At 44.6% G+C, this 25,777-nt stretch overlaps 1 protein-coding gene across 3 annotated transcripts in view; it reads left to right on the forward strand.

Annotated features, from left to right (window-relative positions):
* The window catches only part of Samd4a (sterile alpha motif domain containing 4A), a 251,393-nt gene that overhangs the window by 154,113 nt on the left and 71,503 nt on the right, over positions 1–25,777 (forward strand). For all 3 annotated transcript variants that reach the window (XM_045154100.1, XM_045154101.1, XM_004649204.2), the window contains exon 2: positions 987–1,508. In XM_045154100.1, coding sequence (XP_045010035.1) covers positions 987–1,508 — 522 coding nt within the window. The remainder of the gene's footprint in view (positions 1–986; positions 1,509–25,777) is intronic.

The raw sequence follows: 25,777 nt of genomic DNA on the forward strand, positions 1-25,777 counted from the left end.
AAGCATTCTTTCCCATGGTGTCATGGTAGAGGCTGATGTGATTGCAGCATGTGGCCGTCGGAACCCCTTTGAACCCTGTAGACACCATGGGAAAATTAGCAGGACTATCCAGCCCTCTGGATGACTGTCAACCTCTAACACAAGGCACTTCTCAAACACCAGTCAAATCTCTTCCCAGGTGGTATAGTGGTTAGGATCCAGCGCTTTCTCAAATACCAACCAGTCAAGGCAAAGTTTGCATGTTGAGTGGGAAGGAAAGAAGGGATCCTTGTGGATGTGTTCAAAATAGATTCCCATGGGCTGGAGAGATGGCTTAGCAGTTAAGGTACTTACCTATGAAGCCTAAGGACCCAGGTTCAATTCTCCAGGTCCCACGTTAGCCAGATGCACATTGTGGCACATGCATCTGGAGTTCGTTTGCAGTGGCTAGAGGCCCTGGTGCACCCATTCTCTCTCCCTTCATTCCTCTGTCTGTAATAAATAAACAACAAAATACATAGGCAAGTTCTTAACCGCTAAGCCATCTCTCCAACCCAATATGAAACTTTACTAATGGGTGTAGTATTTACTCACATTGTGAACTGTACATTTCACACAAATAGCATGTCTCAATTCATACTAGCCATATTTCAGGTGCTCAGTAAGTATAGATGACATGTGGCTTCCAACTGGACATCATGGTGGTAGACTCTGGGATCCCCAGCCAAAATGTTCTTAGTCAACAACGTATAAGCCAACTGTGGTGGTTCATGCCTGTAATTTCAGAGAGACCAAGGTAGGTGAGTCGTCATAAGTTCAAGGGCAGCCTGGGTTACATCATCTAAGACTTGAGGTCAGTTAACAAATCTGAGGCACAGGCTGTCTTGAGGAAATGTAGCCAGGGGGCATAGATCGGGACTCAACTCCACAGCCATTTTTTGACGGTGTGGCATTTAGTGTTGTCGTGGGTGTATTTGTTCATTTGTCCTGTGTATTTTCCTTTTCAGGAATCATTAACCAATGGCAACAGGAATCCAAGGATAAAGTGATCTCCCTTCTGTTAACTCACCTGCCTCTGCTGAAGCCGGGAAACCTCGAGGCAAAAGTCGAGTATATGAAACTGCTGCCTAAAATCCTGGCGCACTCCATTGAACACAACCAGCACATTGAGGAGAGCAGGCAGCTGCTGTCCTATGCTCTGATCCACCCGGCCACCTCTTTGGAAGACCGCAGCGCTCTGGCCATGTGGCTGAATCATTTGGAGGACCGCACATCCACCAGCTTCGGAGGCGGCCAGAGCCGGGGCCGCTCGGACTCTGTGGATTATGGACAGACACACTACTACCACCAAAGACAGAACTCGGACGACAAGCTCAACGGGTGGCAGAACTCTCGGGATTCTGGGATTTGCATCAGCGCCTCCAACTGGCAGGACAAAAGCCTGGGGTGTGAGAATGGCCACGTGCCTCTGTACTCCTCCTCGTCTGTCCCCGCCACCATCAACACGATTGGAACCAGCACAAGCACAAGTAAGTCCCCTGGAGGCCCCTTTCCTGCAGTCTGGCGTGATGACTTGCTGTGTGTGGCACGTCCTGCTGTCAGTGTCTGCTCTGAGCACCCTTGTAACCTTGCGAGAGAAGGGCTGGTGGCCGTCAGCTGGGGGAAAGGGCTCTGTGACCTCCTCCGTATTTGCTGCTCTTTGGCGTTGGAAAGCTGAAAATACTGGGCAGGTAAAAATGATGGATGGACTAAATTTGGGTTCTAGACAGACCAAAAATAAAGCAATGAGTGAGTGAGAGAGAATAAATGGTGAGAGGAGGAAAGGTCCTCTTTCCACAAATGAAATGCCTTTCACCCTGGGGTTTGAGGCTTTGCTGAGACACTTGAGTTTCTTCGTGATTCTGTCTAAAGCTCATTCTAACCCATAGTTAACCAGCCACCCTCGGGGCTTTGTGCATTGTATAATTGCATATTTCTTCTCCTTTTTCCTTTCCTTAGATTCTTTTCTTTTTTTTTTAATTCATCCTGGAATGTCCCCTCCCCTTGCATTTTGTGATCGCATCCCCAGTTGTTGAGGGCCCCTTTTTTTTTGCTTCTGAGCAGGGGAGCAGTTTGGCTAAGTGAGAATGCTGCCCCGTGCTTCGGCCTGCTGTGAGTGCTGTGGGCTCCCTCCCGCCCCGTCTCACCTCTCGGGACAGACAAGTCAGACACGCTCTGAGAGAGGGGAGAACGGAGGGTGACCCCTCGGCTCTGGCTCTTTTGACCACTGAAGCCACGTTCCATGTCCACTAGCACCCAAAGTGCTCCCTGTGGCTCCTCATGTGGCCAAGCACTGTGAGCAACTTTCATTCATGCTCGTGGCAAGCAGCACTTTGGGAGGACAGCTGCCCTCCAGCAGTGTGCTGGTCCGCATCTATCTGTGAATTTGGTGCCACTGTCCAGATAACTCCATGACCTTATGGGGGTTGAAGATTTGTTGTTGCTATTGTTTGTATTTTTTCCTTTTTCCTTTTTTTTTTTTTTTTTTTTTTTTTTGTGAGGCAGGCTTTCGTTCTAGCCCAGGCTAACTTGGATCTAACTCTGTAGTGCAGGCTGGCCTCAAATTCAATCCTCCTCCATCGGCCTCCTGTGTGCTGGGCTTAAAGGTGTGAACCACCATGCCTACACCCGATGTGCCTGTCAACTTGCAGAGACTCCCCATTAAAAGATATGAGAAAAGGAGCTGGGGATGTAGCTCAGTAGCAGAGTGCTTTCTCTTACCTTGTGAGGTTCCTTCTCCAGCACTGCAAACCAACAACAACAAAGAACGACTAAAAGCCAGCAGCAGCTGAGCGTGGTGCCACACACCTTTAATCCCAGCACTTGGGAGGCAGAGGTAGGGGGATCACTGTGAGTTTGAGGCTACGCTACATAGTAAATTCTAGGTCAGCCTGGGCCAGAGCAAAACCCTACCTAAAAAAAAACAAAACAACAAGAAAAGATCCAGCAACAATGTCCTCTCGGGCTCTGTCCCCACTTGAATCCTCTTGCTACTAGACCTTTTTAAATGGCTTTCTCAAATATTTAAGGTTGCTGGATTATAATTCTATTAACTGAAATAGTACCTTACTAAACTAGCAAAGGAAACACTGAATTTCCTTTAAACAAATGTAACATTTTCATAAATACTGGTATTGAAATGATAATTTTTTAAAAGATTTTTTCATTTATTTATTTATTAGAGACAGAAAAGGGGAGAGAGATAGAGAATGGGTATGCCAGGGTCTCTAGCCACTGCAGACAAACTCCAGATGCATGTGCCACCATGTACATCTGGTTCACGTGGGACCTGGAGAATCGAACCTGGGTCCTTAGGCTTCATAGGCAAGCACCTTAACCACTAAGCCATCTCCCAAGCCCCATGAGAATTTTTTTAATTCCTATTTTACATTTAAATAGTAACTTGAACATGAGGTAGTTGGGGTGATTACTGGGTATTACTACATAAGTGGAGAAGGTCTCACAGAAGTGTTGTTCATAGACTATAATCCAATAGGAAATATTCTCCAGCTTCCATGTGACAGAGGCTGATGGTCAATGCTAGTACAATAGCCATGAAGCTCTCCCCACGTGAGTTTTCCGAGGAAGCAAAAGGCTCGAGTTACTATTATAAGACATTTTGATAAGTGGAGCGATGCAGGCTCTGAGCAACCTGCCCTCTCAAAACTTGATCTGTTCATCTTCATATCATATGCCATTTATTTTGAATGTAGTCATGAGATCACGACACATTTCCATTTGCTGACTCATTCATTCAGGGCCAGTTCTTGACAAGATTGGTGTGTTTAAGATGGGTCTCACAGGGGCTGGGTAGAGAACTCATTTAGTAAAGTGCTTGCCTTACAAGCATGAGAACCTGAGTTCAGGTCCCAGTACCCACAGCTGTGCCTGTGGTTCTAGAACTGGGAAGGCAGAGACAGCGGATACTCATGCTTACTCTCTAGCTAGTCTAGCCTAGAGGTGATTTCCAAGCAAGTGAGAGACCCTGTCTCCAAAAAGGTGTCTCCATGCATATGGAGACACACACACACACACACACACACACACACACACACACACACGAGGGTTGCCAGGTTATAGTCATCAGGCAATCGCTTACACTGTGGCCACCCAGCCCACTGGTAGAGCAGAAGTCTGTAGATGGCTGCTGTGGCTGTCTTGAACTTGGGAACCCTGTATAGTACTTGAGTTTCAAAGATTTGCAGGTTTAACTAGATAACTAGATGACATATATCTGGAAGAAGAAAGGGTTTGGAGCACCACCACCCCCTTAAGAGCATTAGCAGAAAAAGAAGACAGAGCTTAGTTCTTACCTCCCAAATATTCCCTTCAAATACATAGACCATATCAGCTTTGAATTTCAGTAATATCTCTTTAACAAAATATGTGTTCACTGTTTTACTCCGCTGCATGGTCCATGGTGGTTCATTGTGTTTCTCAAAACTGCACACCTTTGGGCATTGGTTCACTTGTGTGTCTATCAAATGTCCACTGGGCCTCAGGAGAGAGCCTGACCAAGTGGAAAGGTCATGGACTTGAGCCCAGACTTACAACTGGCTAAGTACAACTTAGGTCATTTAACTTCTCTGAACAAGGTCCCCACTTCTAAAATGGGAACGTGGATGGCTCTACCCTCTCAGCTTGTGGTAAGGGAAATATGTCTATGAGGCCAGAGCCATAACAGTAAGCACACACTAAGTGTTCACTAGATGAGTAAGTGGGAGAAATTCTATACTGTATGGACTGTAAATATGTAGAAGTTCTTGTGAACAGGAGGGTCAAGAAAGCCTGAACAGGGGAAATGAGAATGAGTGAGAATGAAAAGGAAGGAGAAGTGGGAGGAAATTGGGGGGGTTGGATTTACATTGTGAGCAGTACAATGGGGTTTGTGATGTGCAGGTAGGGTTGGAAAGCAGTGAGGGAAGAGGATGATTCATGGAAAGGAAGGGGAGGGCGGGATGGCCATGGAAGCAGAGAGAAGGGAGGGATCTGAGCACTGAAAGAGCTGGAAAGGAGCATGGGAAAGAGAGCAATGCTGTACAGGGACTGGTTGTCTGTGGGCAAGCTAGCTGGGGGACCAGTGATGGGTGAAGAGCCAGTGAGTTTCCAAACCTCAGCTGCGAAGTCACAGAGGTGTCATTAGGACAGGAGCAGGTACAGAGCAGAATGATGAGATTAGTACTCAGGGGCTGGAGAAATGGCTGAGTGGTTAAGGTGCTTGCCTGTAAAGCCTGAGAACACAGGTTTGAATCTCCAGATCCCATGTACTGGACACACAGTGATGCAAGTGTGTAATGTCACACATGTTCACAAAGGGGTACACTGCCTGGAATTCATTCACAGAGGCTTCATGAAAGGCCCCGGCATGCCCATTCTCTTCCACTCTCTCTCTGAAAAATAAAATAATAATAATAATAATAACAATAATAAATTAAAAGCCAGAATTGATAGGATTAGTACTCAGTGTTGACTTGAACATACATTACTGATTCACTTCTGGGTTCATTCATGCAGAAAATGTTCATTGAGAGCCTTCTGTAGGCCCAGCCTGATCAAGGCACCTGGGCCACATCAGTGAATAAGACAAAGCCACCATCCCCTGTGCTATTAAGTGTTCTACTATATGTAAATTATAGCATATGAGTAAATGGTCAGGCTCATCTAGAGGTCAAAACATCATATGGAAACAAGAGTTGAGTGAGGAGAACCAAGCCTAGGTGGTGAGGTGGTTGTGGTATGAAGTAATGTGGTCAGGGCAGGTCTCACTGAGATGTGGTGGAGATGCGAGAGTTAGCCAAGCATCTGGGAGGAAAAGGATTCCAGGCAGAGGAAGAACTAGAGGAAAGATCCCTAGATTTAATTCCTAGAAAGCAAGAAGGCTAGTCCCCAAAGAGGAGTGAGGTCAACAGTGGCTGAGAGCTCACTGTGGGGGGCCAAGTCCATAGTACATGGTTAGCCAATGATAAGGACTTCACTTTGGCCCTCAGTAAGCCAGGAGCTATTGGGATTTGGGGGGCAGATGAATGGCATGGCCTACATCATATGCTAAGGGGATCCCTTGGATGCTGGGTTATAAATACGCTGTACATGTGCAAAGACGGGAACAGGAGGGCAGTGAGGAGGCCATTGTCGTCATCCAGGCAAGAGACCATGAGAGCTGGAACTGGGAGAGCCATGGCGGAAGGATGGGGAGCAGTCAGCGCCTGGACGAACTTTGAAAATAGAGCCAACAGCACTTCTCACTCGTTTCCTTTATTGATTTTCCAATCAGTAGAAGAAATGAGAGAGAGGAGAGTCAACAGTGAAGCCAACAGGTTTTGCCTAAACAACTGAAAGGCTGTTGATACTACCCGTCGAGATGTGAGTCGGTCAAGTAGAGTAGGTTTCAGGTGAGAGCAAGAGCTCCGTGTTGAACCTGGTGAGTGCAGTGTGCTCAACAGAGAACTGGAGGTATCGAGGGGCCAGAAGGATACGTGCGTTATATGGCTTGGGAGAGAGGATGGAGCTGAGATAGATGTGTGGAGGTTACCAGCACATGGGTATTGTTTAAAGGTATGAGCCCAAATGACATTCCCAAGGCCAGGATGTGGATGGAGAGGATAAACAAGAACCTGGGTCTTCAGCCCGAAGGCTAGCAGGAAGGAGGAACAGCAGAAACTGAAGGAGTAACTACTTACTGCACTTAGAGAAAATGTGTCTTTCAAAACAAATGAAGAAAACATTTCAGAGAGAGAAAAATAAAGCTCTGATGAGCTGATAAGATTCATTGATAAGTTCTCATATGGTAGTGCATGCCTTTAGGCCCAACACTCAGGAAGCTGAGGTAGGAGGATCACCTTGAGTTTGAGGCCAATCTGGGGCTACAGAATGATTTCCAGGTCAGCCTGGGCTAGAGTGAGTCCCTGTCTTGAAAAGAATTAAAGAAGAAAAAGAAAATGAAGATGAATTATCAATGATTTATGAAGAAGAAATAGCAGAGAGAAATCAATAGTTGTTTTCAAGGGTGAAGAAGTTTCAGGGGTGAACCAGGGATTATAAAGAGATTACAAGCACTAGCTAGCACCAAGCTTGGTTTTAGATGGATGCCAACTTTGAAACGATGTCACAACATTGAGATGGAGAGAAAGGATTTCTATAAGGGATTACAAATGAGCTGTGGGGCCAGAGTTTTTGAAAAAAAGGGTTAGGATAAGGCCAATGAGAATTAACCTGTTTTCACTGAGTCAGTGGCAAGCGTGTCTTTTATTGATGGCAGAGGTTAAATCAAGTGATACCGCAAAGACCTCTGAGCTGATCTTTTCTTGCATGAAAGAAAAGTGACGTGAGAAGAGCGGAACCATCTACCTTGTTCTCTCAGTAAGGCCTGAGGACAAAACTGGCTCTTCACCATGAGCCTGTGTGACCAGAAAGGACCACAGGAGTGGCTGTCACGAAGCCTGTCAACTTTGTTTCAGCTGTTAGGAAAGATTACAAGAATAGGATGTCAGGCTGGAGAGATGGCTTAGCGGTTAAGCGCTTGCCTGTGAAGCCTAAGGACCTCGGTTCGAGGCTCGGTTCCCCAGGTCCCACATTAGCCAGATGCACAAGGGGGCGCACGTGTCTGGAGTTCGTTTGCAGAGGCTGGAAGCCCTGGCGCGCCCATTCTCTCTCTCTCCCTCTATCTGTCTTTCTCTCTGTGTCTGTCACTCTCAAATAAATAAATAAATAAATAATTTTTTTTAAAAAAAGAATAGGATGTCAAGAGTTGAACTCAGCATCTCTATCTCTAGATTTTTTTTTTTTTTTTTTGAGGTAGGGTCTCACTCTAGGTTAAGCTGACCTGGAATTCACTATGTAGTCTCAGGGTGGCCTTGAACACAAGGCCATCTTTCTACCTCTGCCTCCCAAGAGCTGGGATTAAAGGCGTGCACCACCATGCCCAGCTCTCCAGGTTTTTTTGTTTTGTTTTGTTTTGTTGTGTTTTTTTTATCCTGTATGATGGCTGCTGTGGAAAAGACAAACCTGGAATTCACTGTGTGAATTCTCGGAGTGGTCTCAAACTCACAGTGATCACCCTACTTCTCCCTCCCAAGTGCTGAGATTAAAGGCATGTGCCACCACGCCCAGCCTTACCTTTTATTTTCAGACAGGGTCTCAATAAATTCTTCAGGCTGACCCTGAACTCACTTAGTAGCACATGCAGGCCATTAACTTGTAATCTTCCTGCCTCAGCCTACAGGGTAGCTGGAATACAGGTCTGTACCACCAGACCCAGCTAGCACTGATACTTTTTCAGCATTCTTAACATTTGGACTTTAATCCAAAGATTCATGGCCAATTTAGAGTCTTAACATTGATGGTGAGTAAAGGGCTCACCTTCCTCTCTCTCCCTTTCTCTTTCATTCACTTTACTTCTTGAAAATTAACCTTCATTCATTTTTTTAGAAGTACTGCATTTAGAAGTACTTTAGAAGTAATGCATTTAGAATTGACCACCAGGGCTAGAGAGGTGGCTCAGTGGTTAAGGCGCTTGCCTTCCCAGCCTAAGGACCTGAGTTTGATTCCCTAGTACCCACTTAAAGCCAGGTGCACAAAGTGGTGCATGCATCTGGAATTTGTTTACAGTGGCTGGAGGCCCTGGTGTGCCCATTCTCTCTGTCTGTCTCTCTTCTATGTCTTTCTCTGCTTGTAAATAAATAAAAATAGATTTTAAAAAATTGGCTGGGTGTGGTGGCGCACACCTTTAATCCCAGCACTTGGGAGGCAGAGGTAGGAGGATCGCTGTGAATTCGAGGTCACCCTGAGACTACATAGTGAGTTGCAGATCAGCCTGTGCTATAGTGGACCCTACCTGGAGACCCCTCCCCCCAAAAAATTGACCACCAAAAAGAGTAAATCTGTGATAACACTCATAAACATGGTATTTGATACATACTGGATACTGTTTAAAACCCTTTACACGAGCTGGGCATGGTGGCACACACCTTTAATCCCAGAATTTGGGAGGCAGAGGTAGGAGCATGAGTATGAGACCACCTTGAGACTCCATAGTGAATATAAGCCCTTTACACAAATGTTGAATCCTACTATCCTGCGCACCCCCCCAAGCTGGACATGATTGTTAATGCTCCTTTGACAGATGAGGAAAGAGGCTTCGAGGGATTAACTTGACCCACACCATAGATAAGTGAGTTAGCTGGGATTGGAACTCAGGCAGTGTGGCCTATGTCTGTCTTGTAACTTCAGACTGCGTACATGCCTCTCCTTTCTAGTCCTGTCCTCAGACATGGACTCAATGAACACTCAGTAGAATCTGACTCTGAACTTTTACTCCTACCTTGGACCAGCTACCCTACAGCCTTGATAGTCTCCACAGATGGAAGATCCTTCTAGAACTACTGCCTCTCTGTGACTCCCTGAAGCTGACCGACTACTCATATATTGGCTTTGTTTCTCCCAACATACTTTGGTGTCTGCTCTTGGTGTCCTGGCCATAACTTTTGGTCAATATATTCACCTCCTGTTTCCTATCCTGAACTCCTTAGGAACAAAGGCTGTGGTGTGTGTGTGTGTGTGTGTGTGTACACATGCATGTGTGTATGGAGGTGTGCAGTGGGCATTCACATATGTACATGTGTGTGTGTAGGTCAGAAGAAAACCTCTGGTATCATTTCTTAAGAGTCCTGTTGACTTTGTTTATTGTTTTTGTTTTGAAACAAGGACTCTCGTTGGTTTGGAGTTCCCCAAGCAGGTTAATAGGTTAGCCTGGCTGACCACTAAGCCCCAGGGATCCTGTTGTCTCTGCCTCCCCAGCGCCAGGATTGCAAATGCTTGGGGGATGATTGTTTGGCATGTGTGTGCATTTATATCTGTGATGTATGGAATATGTAGGGTGTGATGTGAAGTATATAGAGCATATGCATGTGTGTGCAGATGCACATGACGTGTGCATATGTGCAGAGACTGGAAGAGAATGTCAGGTGCCATCCTCCTTCATTCATTACCTATTTCCTGGAGATGGAGTCTCTCACATGAGCCAGAGCTGCCATTTTCACTATTGTTTTGTTGAGCTGTGTGGTGTGGTATTGTGTCGTGTTGTGTCGTGTTGTGTTGTGTTGTGTTGTGTTATGTGGTGCAGTGCGGCACGGTGTGGTGTGGTGTGGTGTGGTGTGGCATGGGTTCTAGGGATCAAACTCAAGTCCTCATGCTTGTAAGGCAAGCACTTTACTGACTGGGCTAGCTCCCCAACCCAAGGCCAGTTCTTTATTCTTCTTTCCCAGCATCTTGTGTGGCTCAAAAAGTCATAGCAATTTTGGAGACAGCAGTTCCTGGCATGCAGGTGGCAGCCTCTCTCTGAGGGCAGAGAATCTCTGTTAGATAATGGCTGCTTCTCACTAAGCCCAGACGTGGTCTCTGAGTCCTTCTCCATCTGCGCCCCTGAGAAGCTACTATAATTCAATAAGAGATGGCATGTGAGCAGAAGCCTGTCTTGCCCATCTTGCCAGAGATGTTTGCTGAACAGTAGGGACTTAATAAATTCCAAGGCTCAGTAGGCAGATGTTCACAAAAGTAATGAATTTCCAAAATAAACAAGAAAATGCCCCCAAGGAATTCACTAAATATTTTGTAGTAATATTGATCACTTAGCCTTCTGTCACATTATCGTGATACTTATTTTTACTTCTGCTTTCTTTGTGATGTGTCTTACTGACCGACTTGGTTTTAATCCTAGAAGACTTGTGTGTGTAGGTGTGTTATGTGTGTGTGCAAGTGTGCATGCATCAGGTGTGCATGGAAGTATGTGCACACCTGGGTGGAGGCCAGAGGATCACCATGGATGTCCTTCCTCAGCCATTACCCACCTATTTTGAGACAAGGTTCCCCAGTAGCTTGGAGACTACACTAACTGGCCAGCAAGCTCCAGTTATCTTCCTCTACCTCTCCAGCACTGGAATTACATGTGTGCTACCATGCCCACCTTTTTTATATGGCTGTCTTCTAGGTCCCATGGAGGCACCATCTGAAAAGAAACTATGATAGCAGACAAGGTTCTACTAAAATGAGTCTGAAGGAAAGTGGCTCCTTTGGAAGCCCCTGCTGTACAAGTGGGAACAAGTCATCAACCTCTTGGACAGCAGGGCCTGCTCTGGCATACTTGCTTGGCTCACAAAGCCCTTCTGTCCAAAACCCTGCCAGCTATACTGTCCTGCACGGCCACCAGCCACTTTGAGCTCTCTCCAGTCAGCTTGTGCAAAAGTTTCAGCACACAGGTCTTAGGAAAAGGAGAGGGACTGGGCAGCAGAGGCAAGCCTGTTGAGAAAAGAGGTGTTTGCAGAATGCCTCTTGTGATAAAAGGAAGGCTGGAGAACCTGCATTCTCTCGCACAGACCATGGGCCATCCCCTCTCTAAGCCTTAGGAGCCGCTGGGAAGTTTGGAGTTCCTCATACGTTTTCATCTAATTTTTTAATTATTTATTTATTTATTTGAGGGCGACAGACACAGAGAGAAAGACAGATAGAGGGAGAGAGAGAGAATGGGCGCACCAGGGCTTCCAGCCTCTGCAAATGAACTCCAGACGTGTGCGCCCCCTTGTGCATCTGGCTAATGTGGGACCTGGGGAAGCGAGCCTCGAACCGGGGTCCTTAGGCTTCACAGGCAAGCGCTTAACTGCTAAGCCATCTCTCCAGCCCTCATCTAATTATTTTGTCTTTCACCAACAGACTTTCTTTCTCAGTGGAAAATCCTCCCCCCACGACCACCACCATGACAGATCTAGCCAACCTGGCCTGTAACTAATAAATTCTATGATTTTCTTAAGCCTTCATTTGCTCTTCAAAGAGGCAGCTAATGAAATAGTTGGTTGCTTCCTTTGAGAAGCATTTATAACAGCTGGTATGACATATTTTTAGCTGTTGCTTCCTTCCCCTTTGGGGGAAACTTTTTTTTAGTATGGCATTGACCTTACCGACACGTACTGCATTGTAAAGATGGCTCAGTGACATCTCAGAGGACCCGGTGTTGCCACTGACAGATCCTTCTCCCCTTTCCACTGCCTTGATTCACAGTATGTAGTGTTTGTTTTCTAGGACTTAGGGAAGAACGATCAGAAAAACACTGCAGTAAGTAAGGAGCTTGCTAGTGGCTTATGTATCAGAGAACACTGCTGCCCGGGAGAAGGCCAAGGCCGCCACACACCTTGGGTCATGATGCTGAGCGAGCCGTCCCTTCCCCATCTGAGAAGATATTTTTTTAGACTTTAATGACAGCAAGGATTATTAAACACTAAATGAGCTACAGGGGAAGACAGTTGTGTTCTCATTCCCTTCCATACTTTAAAAATAGGACAGGTTCTGGCTGGAATAAATGGCTCAAGTTGGACTAGCCTTGCTGAGAAGAAGAGGAAACAGGGATGGACAAGATGGCAGCTTAAGATTCATTTTAAGCCATATGATCTTATGATCCCTTGATTTCTCCTGATTTAGAGTCACAGTCTAATGCAGCTGCTCCACAAAGAAATGGAAAAGATTTCAAACTTGTATTTTCTTCTCCATCTTCCTCCTCTTCTACTGCTTCCTCCTCCTTTTCCTTCTTAGTTTTCAGGTTTCCAGGGGCAAAATTAGTTTGCAAAATAATTAGAAGCAAGATGTAATTGCCAATTTGGGCTGTTTCCACCTATTACTGAATAGGTTCCTACCCACCTCTTTTTTCCCATCCAGCCCTCAGTGTTCTATTAGGTACAAGACAGTGTCAGGAAATGAGTATGAGAAAGGTATGAGGGAGGATGTGATCTTAACACTCAGGGAGCTGAGGCAGGAGAATCTGGAGTTCAAGACTACCTTGGATACATCACAAGCTTGTCTCCAAAAACTAACTAATACATACATACATGCATGCATGCATACATACATACATACATACATACATACATACATACATACATACATATACATAAGGAAGCAAAAGCAAAATAGAGGGCTTCAGAATCTGGATAATGCTGTTAAAGGCTCTGTGGTTTGGAGAAAGGCTACAATTCTAAACATACTACTCTAGAACAGTCGTTTCCTGCCAAAGGTTTGGACCATTTCCATAGAAAAATTCCACAGCTAGACTTAGAAAGTGGAGCCATTGAAAACACGGGGTTTGCTTGTAAGTTTGCTTCACAATCAACTGTGCAGAGTTGAATCCTTTTAGAAAATCCCAGCAAAACCTCTACGGAGCTAAAAGATGGACTTTTATCATCACTGTTATATTTCATTAATCTGCTTTGCTTGGTAAGGAATGTATACCAATCACATATTTCTTTACCCAACAAAATACATGAGACAAGCTAATTTTATAAAGAAAAGGTTTATTTAGCTCACACTTGGGGAGGTCCAAGGGCTTGGCATCTACACTGGCTCAGGTCTTGGTTGGGTCACAACATGGTGGATGGCAATCGCAGGACAAACATGAAATCAAGTGATGGCATCACAATCAGGAAGCAGGCTAGGCTCAAGTTTCTATAACAGCCCTCTTATGGTAACCACCAAAGTTACCGTAAAACTAGCCTAAGCCCTTCCCAAGAACAGCAGCCTTCAGTGACCCAAAGACCTCTGTGATGGTTAATGATTGATTGTGAACTTGACAGGAAACAAACTTCTAGGCATGTCTGGGAATGAGTTTCTAGACTGGGTTAACTGCAATGGGAAGACCATCCTTCATTGGGCAGTAACACTTGAGCCAGAGTCTTAGACTAACCAAAAAGGAGAAAGCAAGGCTGGAGAGATGGCTTAGTGGTTAGGCGCTTGCCTGTGAAGGCTAAGGACCCCTGTTTGAGGCTCGATTCCCCAGGACCCACGTTACCTTCGTTTGCAGTGGCTAGAGGCCCTGGCATGTCCATTCTCTCTCTTTCTCTCTCTCTCTGCCTCTTTCTCTCTCTGTGTCTGTCGCTTTCAAATAAATAAATAAATAATAGAAAGAAAAAGGAGAAAGCAAACCAAGCATCAGCACTCATCACTCTCTGCTTCCCGCTGTGGGTGCATTGTGACCAGCTGCCTCACGTTCCTGCCGCCGTGCCTGCCCACCCATGATGGATTGTTTCCCTCCAAATTGTCACAGCAATAAGAAAAGTAACTAATATAACCTCCTGATGGCCCTTCTTCTTTTTTGTTGTTGTTGGTTTGGATTGGTTTCTCAAGGTAGGGTCTCGCTCACTTTGTAGTCTTGGATGGCCTCAAATTCAATGGCAATCCTCCTACCGCAGCCCCCCAAATGCTGGAATTAAAGGTGTGTGCCACCACACCTGGCCTAGCCCTGCTTCTTCTTCTTTTTTTTTTTTTTTTTTTTGCTTTTTTGAGGTAGGGTCTCACTCTAGCCCAGGTTGACCTGGGATTCACTATGGAGTCTCAGGGTGGCCTCGAACTCACGGCAATCCTCCTACCTCTGCCTCCCAAGTGCTGGGATTAAAGGCGTGTGCGCCACCACGCCCGGCTAGCCCTGCTTCTTAAAGGCCCCGCACAACCTCTCAGGGCCACACTAGGAACCATACTTTTAATGCATGAAACTTTGAAAACCGAACCACATCCAAGCCATGCAATGTTGCTATACAAAGGCAATTATGAAGCTATGTGAGGCATTTTAGATTTTCAAGGCTGAAGGATAAAAAACAAGATAGTCTTGATCAAAAGCAGGAATGTGGCTTTGGAGTTAGCTTTCAAGTCCAGCTTTGCCATCAGCTAGGTGCATAGTCATGGACAAGTTACCTGACATCTAAATTTACTTTCTCCATATGTAAAATAATGTGTAATAATAAATAATATATATAAATAATATAATATAAATAATAATAATAAATTTCATCAAAAGACTTCTTAGGGTTGGAAGGATGGTTTAGAAGTTAAGGTGCGTGCCTGCAAATCCAAAGGACCCAGGTTTGATTCCCTAGGACCCACAGATGCACAAAGTGGTATATCTATCTGGAATTCATTTAAAGTGGCTGAAGGCCCTGGCACACACATTCTCTCTCCCTCTTTGTCTCTCTCAAATAAATAAGAAAAAATTTTTTTTAAAAAACAGACTTCTTAGTTGACCTCATTAGAGTGGATAATTGATGAGTTAATTGGAATAGCCACTAAAGCCTGGAATCAAGGTATGAAACCCTGAACGTATCATTTTAACTTAAAACTTAAACATATGCCTCAGTTCATAGTCCTTTTATGTAGCATGGTGTTAATTTTGTCACCACCGTGACAAAGTACCTGGCCGGAGCAACTTAACAGAGGAAGGACTTTTTTGGCTCATGGTTTCAGAGGGTGCAGGCCATCGTGGAAAGTGAAGAAGGCATGGTGGCAGCATGTGGACAAGGCTTGTTCACATCACGATCACAAAGTAGGAAGAAGGAATGGGTCAGGAAGCACAGCCTGGCTATAGCCTTCAAAGTCCCACCCCTGGCAAACGCCTAAGGCTTCCATAGACTTCAGAATGGCGGTCCAAGCTTCAGAGAGAGGACCGAGTCCCGTTGAGAACATGAGCCTGTGGGGGAACATGCCAGATTCAAACCACCACATGTGCGAGGGCCCTTTCTTTCTTTCTTCTTTCTTTCTTTCTTTTTCTTTTCTTTTAACATTTTATTTACTTATTTCCAAGGAGGGGGGCAGAGAATGAGAATGGGCAAGCCAGGGCTTCCATCTACTGCAAACGAAATTCAAGTGCATGTGCCACTTTGTGCATCTGGCTTTACGTGGGTACTGGGGGATCAAACCATGGTCATTAGGCTTTGCAGGCAAGCACCTTTAACTGCTGAGCCATCTGTCCAGCCTAAGGGCGTGTTCTTTAAGAAGCCATCACAGATGGCTCTTTGCCTTTCTTGCACAAACACCCTGAATGCATTATTGTCTCTGACACATGGATTTGAAGACATTTGCCAAAGGGGGGAAAAAAAAGTCAGCATAGTACCTTTCTAGAGTCTGGGTTTTTTTTATGTATAATTTAGCTTATTGTTTTCTCTCTCACCCTACATTAAATAAAATGCTTTTAAACAGAAGCACTTAAATATTTCTAAAGCATCTAAGTGTTCATGCAGTTAACTTTTATAGCTCCCATGTCATCATTTCTATAGCACTTCTCAAACTGCCAGGTGCAGGATTGGAAACATATTCGGTGGACCCTGGCTACACCCGTAAGTCAGTTTCTGGTAGCAGAAAGGCCTGGTGAAGGATAGTTCAGGACAATTGGTGAGCCATGCGCCTCAGTAAGTATGTCAAAGGGCACAGAGAGCTGATCCAGCACGTTATTTGAGTGAAGTTAAGGAGCCCTTTGGAGTAGTTGAGAGGATTGATTGACAATGTGGGGCAAGCACTTACCAGTAGGAGATGCTCTACAAGTGAGAGCCCTTTCATTATTGCTAACCCAACACATGTTATAGTAATAAGTGCTTCCTCCACCTGACCAGGTTCTGCCATGGGATAGGGTCCCTGGGGCAGCCCTACAACAAAGCTCTTCCAATATCCTCATTTCCAATCAATATGCTTTGAATTCGCTCAATAAGGACCCAGCACCAGCATTCTGTAAATACCAGTATCCCCCATCAAGGATTTCTCCACTGATGCATTTTATGAAATAGCTCAAAATTGACCAGATTTCAAAAGGAAGAATAAAGAACAAGGTTAAAAAGTGGTTAATATCCCTTCCTTGGGATCCATAATAATAAGAACAACCTTTAATGAGTAACACTATAAGACTATCCTTATTTATTAAAGTAACCCTTAAGTAACAGAATAGAACTTACTAGCACAAACCATGGAAGTGTGACCAGTCCCCAGAGTGCAGAATGTTTCAAAGAGAAATAACATGTCATGTTGAAAAGGGCAGTGGGTTAGTAAATTCACTCCACTTCTAACTCTGTGTGATCTTAAACTCCCAGGGATTCCAACTGCTTTATGAGATATGGGGCTGGATTACCCTGAAGGATCTTTCTTAGTGCTTTCATCCTGTTCCTGCAAGGCAGGAACATCTCCAGCTCATAGAGCTTAGCGGAGGAGTTGGGCAGCGCTCGGCATCATCACCGTGGGGGTGAGGAGAGTGGGTTGTGCCAAAGCTGAGAAGAGCCCCTCTGCTAGATTCAGCAGTAACTACACATGCAAGGGAAAGCTCTGGTAAGATTTTGGCCTCATTCATCTTAAAAAGAATGTGAGAACCAGTATCTGCTACCTAGATAATGGGCGAGAGAAGCCCAGTGGACCAGGATTAGGCAGAAATTCTTTTCACTCTTAACTTTCACAGTGACTCATCTCCAGAGCTGTGTGTTGCCTGTTTAGAAAGGTATGGAATGCAAAAGACGTGATGATGTTAGTATCCTAAAAGAAGAGATGAAATTAATCTGTAGTAGTAATGCTGAATAAGGAATAAATGAAGGGATGGAGAAATGGTTCAGCAGTTAAGGCATTGGCCTGCAAATCCTAATGACCTGGATTCAACTCCCCAGTACCCATGGAAAGCCAGATGAACAAAGTGATGCATGCATCTTGAGTTCATTTAGAGTAGCTGGAGGCCCTTCTGTGCCCTTTCTTTCTGTCTCTCTCCTCTCTCTTGGCTTGCAAATAATTAAATAAAAGCATTAAAAATAAATGCATAATTTACAAATATATGAAAGCAAACATAGGGAAAGCACTACCATACATCTCTTAGTATCTGCCATATAAAAAGAAATGAACTTTAGTTGATTTAAAATATTTTTGTATTCATATTTTAATTTCAAGAGCTTTACTTACATATACATACATTATCTTATAGCATTTATCTTGTAGATAAAATAATACAATTAAAATGTTTTTTTGAAGTTAAAAAAAGAAGAAACGGAAATAGGCAAGAAGTACCGGCTTGGGTCTTAGTGACAATGAACTTCTAGAGCACGCTATAGTTACAAAGGCAGATTGAGGTGGGGTGGGCATGAGGTAAGGTTTTATAGCCCAAGCTGGCCTGAAATACCCACAGTCCTCCTCTCTCAGCCCTCCCTAGTGATAGAGTTGCAGGCTTGTGCCAGTACGTCTGCTTTTTCCTCCTGAAAATAAAACTCATCACCTAAGGCTCACCATTCTCCGTTTCTCTGTTACCTACATCCTTGCCTGCTACCTGGAGCACAGACCACTTAAAACCATTCTTTCTGTTTGTGGTTTCATCATGGTGAGACTCTTTTGGAAGAAAGGTACACTGTTTGAAGGCCCTTTGTTTTAAGAGCTCTGATGAATATTTAGCCTGTTACTCATCTTATTCGTGTGCCTCCAAGGCAAACGTTTCCACTGAGGGACCAAGGGACATGCAACTTTTGGTCCATCTCCAAAACTGCCACCTCTGTGGAATCAGAGAGGAAGGGAGGTAAGGAGGGAGGGAGGGAGAGAGGAAGAAGAAAAAGAAAAAAATACAGCAGTGCTTTATCAAAGTCAAAATAAGATCACATGTGTGCTCCCTCAGTTCCAGTTTTCCAAGAAACCATCACTGATGGGCCTCAGTGGGTATCCAGAGCACACCACACTGTCTTAAGCAGGAAATCTGACGTCCTTACAAGGAAAGAAGGGGAAGCACGAAGGCACAGAGCAGACTCGGGTGCCGTCAGCGACACAGTGAAGCGGGGACAGAGAGTTGCGCTACAGAGATGGGGCCTCTAACATTGTGCTTATGTTTTGAAACAATGCCTGAGATCATCTCTCTTTAAGTCAAATTATTTCCCCATCGACTGTGATCTGAGGAATGAATTACTCAGTTGCTCATTAATCTCCGCTGGCAAGAATTAAAATGTAAGATTCCAATCCTTCTTTCCTGAGACTCTCTAGCAGTGTTCATAATCTATAAACTATTTAACGTGACAATTATGAAAAGGATTTTTGCAGGTGATCATTTTGTAGTATGTATGACCTTCTCTGATTGTTCTCTTGTGTATGGGGATGGTTGGAGTGGCTTTTGTTGTTGTTGTTGTTTTTTGAGGTAGGGTTTCATTCTAGTCCAGGCTGACCTGGAATTCACTATGTAATCTCAGGATGGCCTCGAACTCTTGGCGATCCCCCTACCTCTGCCTCCCAAGTGCTAGGATTAAAGGCATGTGCCACCACGCCCGGCTGGAGTGACTTTTGTCTTTCATTCTATGGTGGGTGGCACAGGCTATGCATCTGACACCTCCCCTGAGCTGTGCTTATGAATGCAAAGAGCTCAGTCTTTCCAAATACATTCTGGAGCTGGAGAAAGAGAATGTGTTGAGGAGAGGTGCTGATATGAGGCCGTGGCTCCAACATGGCCTGGGTCTACATCCACTAGCTGCAGACTTCAGCATGCTTGGGAAATTGGAAGAATTTTGTTGTAGTCATTAGACCTTAGGGAATTAGATTGTGAGAAAGGTTATTGTTCACATGTGTTTATCATTATTGTCTTATGATATTGTCATTAACTGCTGGGTTTAGCTATATCATTTTTATACCACAATTGGATGATGTTATACAAAAGAGCTCATTATAAGAAAAATAAAGGCTCTGGGTGTGGTAGTGCATGCCTTTAATCCCAGCACTCAGGCCTTTAATCCCAGCACTCAGGAGGCAGAAGTAGGAAGATCACCATGAGTTTGAGGCTACTCTGAGACATAGTGAATTCCAGGTCAGCCTGAGTTAGTGTGACACCCTACCTTAAAAACCCAATAAAAAGGAAAGAAAAATGAAGGCATCTTTTGAGTTTAAAAACTGTCCACATTCAGAGTTGTTTACTTTTGACAATGTAACTAGAAATTCACCAGTGTTCAGGAAGGTTTATTTGCTAACCTTCAAAATCTGACAGCTCTTTAGTCTCCAGGGTGTCTTTCCTATGGGTACAATATTGACAGTGTGATTGAGGCCAGCCAGCCCCTAAAAGTGGATCTGAGCTACACAGCCTAAAATAAAGGCAAAAATCCTCACGCAGCTCACTGGGATTCAGGTCCACACTCAGAGAAAGTAGATAACTTACAAGCCAATGACGTGTTGCTTGATGGTTTGCCTTTCAATCGTTGGCGTTTGTGAAAGAAGAATTTAAAGTTTTGTATGGTCCCGGTTCTGTTCCTGGTTTTCTGCAGGTGATCTTTCTGTCCCTCTAGTTAGAGACAGCTGCATCATCTGTATTTCTAGAAGAATTCTCTTGAAAGTTCTTCCCGTAGCCTCTCACTGTGTATGCAATTGAGAGAGCAGACTAATGATGGGCTGCTGGAGAAGCATTTGTCCAGGGGAAGGCTCCAAAATGTCCAGCTGGGATCATGCAATGCTGGGGTCATGCTTATGACAGTTCTCGCTCACATCCCCTGTCTGCACGAAAGCTACCTTCCATCTTTTACAGCTTCATGAGCAAACTTTTTAGAAAGGTCAATACTTAAAAAAAAAAAAAAAAGTTTCTTCTTAAAGAACAGAGCACATAGGGGATTTTCAGGTTTACTTTCTGGATCTTAAATCTGGATTTTTTTTTTAAAGCTACAAAATGGCCAAGAAAAGAGATATGTTCCTCTTCTTAACTGAAGTTCTATCATTTTGGCTGCCCCTACAATGGCTTAGGGTTAAGAAGCTGAACACATTCAGAGATGGAATTCTCAATAACCCCAGGCAGGAGGGGCTGATGGATTCCTTGGTGGAGACCATTTTTTTGCCTGCAGGTCTGTTCCCTCAATCCTGCTTCATCATCATGTTGAGAAAATAGCTTACTTCTGAAAACATTAATCCTACGACACCACTCTGTCACCTTCAATGACATGGGCTGAGGGAACTGGAAGTGCTTGCTAAGAGTTAGTTCTCTTAAGAATCCTCACAGTGGGGACTAGGTAGGTGACTCAAAGGCATTTACATGCAAAGCCTGATGGCCTGGGTTTGATTCCCCAATATACATGTAAAGCCAAAGAATACTCATATTGGAAAGAGCATTCAACTCTGGGTATCCAACCTCTACATCAGCCAATTTAGTCTCAACTCCTTGCAATCCTGCAGATTGGCAGAGGTTTAAAGCGGCCCTTAGCTGAGCTGTCATGGCTCCAAAAGTAGCCAATGAGGTACCCCAATTTGTCTTCAGTTTGAAGAATCCCAGTGCTGGGGCTGGGGAGATGGTTCCGAGGTAAAGTGCTTGCCACACAAGCATGAGGACCTGAGTTCAGATCCCCACCTCCCGTGTAAAATGTCACTCTTGGTAGTGAGTGAGCGGCTGTAATCCGGGTCCTGGGAGGAAGATGGGGAGCCCCTGGGACTCACCGGTGTGCTAGTGTAGCCAAATCTGTGAGCTCTAGGTTCCGCCAGAGACCATAGAATATGGTAGGGAATGGTCAAGACAACCAACGTTTACCTCTAGCCTCCACATGCATCTTTGCACATACATATATAAGCATACATGCACACACGTCATACATAAACACACACGCACACACACACACACACACATGCTGTAATTACCTTCTCCATGCCTGCACAAAGCACCAGCCCAAAAGCAGCTGATGGGAGAAAAGTTATCCATTTTGTCTTAAGGTTTCGAAGGAAAGGTCTGTGATGGCAGGGAAAGACGGCAGAGCAGAGGCTGGACATCACCTCCTTCCACAGCAGGTGGCAAACAGCAGTAGGAGAGTGAGCCAAACTCTGGCAAGGGGGAGCTGGCTATGACACCCCTAAACCTTGCCTCCAACAGCACATCCTCCAGCTAGGCTCCACCTCCTAAATTACTATTAGGTGGGAACCAAGCATTCACAATACATGAGTTTATGGGAGACACCTAATTCAAGCCTCTAAAACACTGAAAAAAAAAAAAAAAAAAAAAAAGACAGACAGACCCCAGCGCCAAGCCTGTCCCATTGGAACTCTGGTGAAAGACTCCAGGATGGCTGTGAAGTTCCCTAGGAAACCACGTCTGTTGATTCTCTGTCCAAGTAGAATGAAGTATTCCTCTGCCCTGAAGTTTGCTTCTCCTTGAATCCTATGGCCCAAAGCTGAGTCTGTCCTTCCCCATTGACCCCACTTGGTCCAACTTATTTCCAGATATGGTAATAGAGGTGACCTGATTTCTAGGACCTAGGACTTAAGGAAGAACTGTGCTAAGTTATCTTCACCCCCAACCTACCCCATCCCTTTCTTGCAATACTCCAGCATCAGGTACATGTCCCGTCAGAGGTGACAGAATCATGAATAGATTGATGGCAAAATCAGAGTACAGAAAGTGCTCATACCAAATTGTACTTTAGGCCATATTCTTTGGAGTTTTGGTCCCCGTTTTATCGATTACTGTGTGACCTTGGAGAAATGCCTTAACCTGTTTTGCCTTGACTCCCTCAAATTAAAATGGAAGAAATGTTCCAGGTCAGCCTGAGCTACAGTGAGACCCTACCTCAAAAAAAACCAAAAAATTAAAATTAAAATTAAAAAGAGGAGAGACAGAGGCTGGGGAGATGGCTCAGTGAGTGAGATGCTTGTTGTGTAGGCCTAAGAGCCTGGGAGGGCTTGATTCCCTCTGAGTTCAATTCCCCAACACCCAGCTAAACAGATGGGGGTGAAAATGCACATCTGTGACCTCAATCCCGTGAGGGAGCAGAGGCCCTGGCTTAAAAGAAAATAGGAGTGAGGGTTACATGTTTGTTTCACCATATATAATTATTTTCTCATAGATGAACCCATTTCCCCAAAGGTGTATCCATCCAGCCTCATCCTGAGAGATACAAGTCTGTCTTGCCAAGGGACTTGGGCTGTTGGAAGGAGAATGTTAAAGTGACATGTGTTTGATTATGTGGGATTCAGAGTAGAAGCTAAGGGTTTCTGACCATCCCCTCCCTGTACCTCAAAGTCAGAGGCACCTGGTCTCTGAGTCCTGACCTTCTCGGGAGTTCAGAGCATGAACTATCATGTCTCCCTTGCTACAGGCATGCCTGCCACTTTTCTGTGGTGCACCGAATCAGTCCCCTGTGTCCTTTGATTTCAGCTTCTAACCTTTTCTTTCAGTGGTCTGTGATAGCTAGAGATCTGCTGTCATCTGCTCTCTGGAGTTCTTTGTCCTTGCTGGTTTATGTCCTTGCTGCCATTTCAGTGCCTGCAGAAGAGACTGAGAGAACATCGGCATAAATTAGAAGTCCAGTCTTAGAACATAAAGACCAGGAGGTTCCAAATAGACAAGAAGTCTTATTTGCCATAGGATTCCCATAGCCTAAAGCACTGCCTGGCATATTCTAAGTGTCCAACCAATGTTTGTTGAATGAGTGAGTGAATGTATGCATGAACAACTAATACATATGTAGACCTCTTTAATATATATGTGTGTGTATATATATGTGTGTGTGTGTGTGTGTATCCCAAGAAGTAATAACTATCACATCCATAACTATTTCAATCTTTGAAGCTTAAGCAGTAGGCCAAGCTTTATTTTATACTATTCAGAGCCATTGATTCTTTTAAAAAAATATTTTATTCATTTATGAGAAAGAAAGAGACACAGAGAGAGAATGGGCATGCCAGGATGTCTTGCCACTGCATACGAACTCCAGCCACATGTGCCCTCTCGTGCATCTGCCTTACATGGGTCCTGGAGAATCAAACCCTGGTCCATAGGCTTTGCAGGCAAATGCCATAACCACTAAACCATTTCCTCAGTCTCCCAGAGCCATTGATTTTAAATGAGGATAAATCTCTCATACGTAAACATCGCTAAAGGCGTGTCTGAGGGCTGGAGAAATGGTTCCGTAGTTAAGAGAGCTTTCTGTGCAAACATGAGGGCATGAGGGGTCCTGAAACCACTGGAGTTTGATTCCTCCAGCACCCATGCACAGCAGGCATGGCCACACACATGTGTAACCCCAGTCTTGTAGGGCATATATAAACTAGAAGATCACTGGCTCCGGAATCAGTCAGGGATGGATTTCTAAAGGAAAACCAGGCGGGGGAGCAATGGGAGGGGACACCCGATGTCCTCCTCAAGTCTCCACACGCTCATGCACAGGGTGCCGCAGCTGCATAAACACAATGCACACGCGACATACAAACACACCCGCATGCCACACCACACACACTGTGTGCACACACAAAGGAATATCAGATCTTTTTACTGCCTTTAAAGCTCCATGTTGAAGCTCTCACTTTTCTTGTGATCATGCCACCATCACTCTCATGCCAAAGGGAGTGCTGGGTCTGGGGAGATGGCTTGGTGGTTAAAGGTGCCTGCTTGCCAAAGCCTGCTGGCCCAGTTTCAAGTCCCCAGCCAGCCACATAAAGCTGGAACACAACAAAAAAAATGGCACAAGTGTCTGGCATTGTGTTTGCTGTCCATACAACACATGTGTGCATACACAAACACACACACACACACACACACAGAGAGAGAGAGAGAGAGAGAAATAAGTATTTTTATTAAAATAAAGAGAACGTTGTCTCTTTCTGGTACTTAAATGCCCACATTTGGAAGACAAAAGATGACCTGGGACACACATTGCCAAGAGAGGTACACCTAGAAGAGGTGCTCAGTCAGGACTTCTCCTTCTCACTAGCACCTAGCTTCCACTACTTTCCATTGTCTTCTCCAGAAATGAGGCTGGGAGAAAGAAAGAATTCAAGGGCTTGCATATGCTAGGTAAGCACTCTACCTCTGAGCTACATTCCCAGCCTAGTGTTCTGGATTTTTTTTTAAAAAAAAGATAATTTAGAAGTAAATAAATGAAGGTGACAAATTATAGTGTTACTGACACCTTCTAGTCTTCTGAAAATAATATTTTTGGCAGAAGACTTCAGGAAATGTAGAACCATCATTAAAATTCCATCAGGACCAACTCCACTGGGCACATAAACAGCATCTACTTTTCAATAAAATCTTGGCATAGCTCTCTACCAATTTTCTTGAGGAGTTGACTGGGGAATGCAAAGCTCTGCCTGTCCCAACCCCATTGCTACCTGGTGAGGCACCGTGTTCATTCTCGGGGCGTCCATTCTTGATGTCTGCTGTTCCTCCAGCTCCGATTTGAAATAAAAAGACTCTGGTTTGGCTTTTATGTGGAAGCTTGCTTGACTCTGTCCTCAACACCCGCATAAAAGGAGACCCATGAGGTTGGTGAGCAATTGAGGAGAAACTCAAATGGAAAGAGATACTTTCCGTGTATGCTACTCAGAGCCACGGATTTTCAACAACAGCATGGAAGAGCTGCTTGCAGCCAGAGAAATAAAAATGAACGTTGACTACCGAAGCAAGGGACCAGCTTTCTTAAATTTCAAATCTTAAATTTCAATACTGATGGTCTAAAAAGGGGGGCCAGGACTCGGTAAGTGTACTGCTACCTCCTCAGAAGTTCTCACTAGAACTTGAGATACTGTGGCAAATTCATAGAAATTGAAATCACCTAAAATTTTGACTTCATTCAGCAACTTTTCACCTTCATGCAAAGTGTTACTTAGAATATTAATGCTATGAACTCCTGGAGGCTATGTGCTTCCAAATGATAGAAAGTGATGGCTTAATACACAGCAAGAAACACCGCATCTGTGCGGCCCGGCGTTTTACAGGTACTTCTTTTAGCATCTGAAGCCCTAGTTACCAGTATACGCCGAATACATAAAAATGCTATTTGTTGAATAAGGGAATAAATAAATTAGCTTAAGCTGTTTTTCCAGGAAAGTAACAACGAATATATTTCAATTTTAAAAAAGATATATCTTCCTAGGGCTGGAGCGATGGCTCAGCAGTGAAAGGAGTTTGCTTGCAAAGCCTGCCAGCCTGGGTTTAATTCTCCAGCTACCATGTAAAGCCTGATGGAAAAAAAAAGTGACACAAGTATATAGTGGCAGTGGCAAG

Source organism: Jaculus jaculus, chromosome 7, assembly GCF_020740685.1.
Source record: "Jaculus jaculus isolate mJacJac1 chromosome 7, mJacJac1.mat.Y.cur, whole genome shotgun sequence".
In the NCBI taxonomy this organism is placed as follows: domain Eukaryota; kingdom Metazoa; phylum Chordata; class Mammalia; order Rodentia; family Dipodidae; genus Jaculus; species Jaculus jaculus.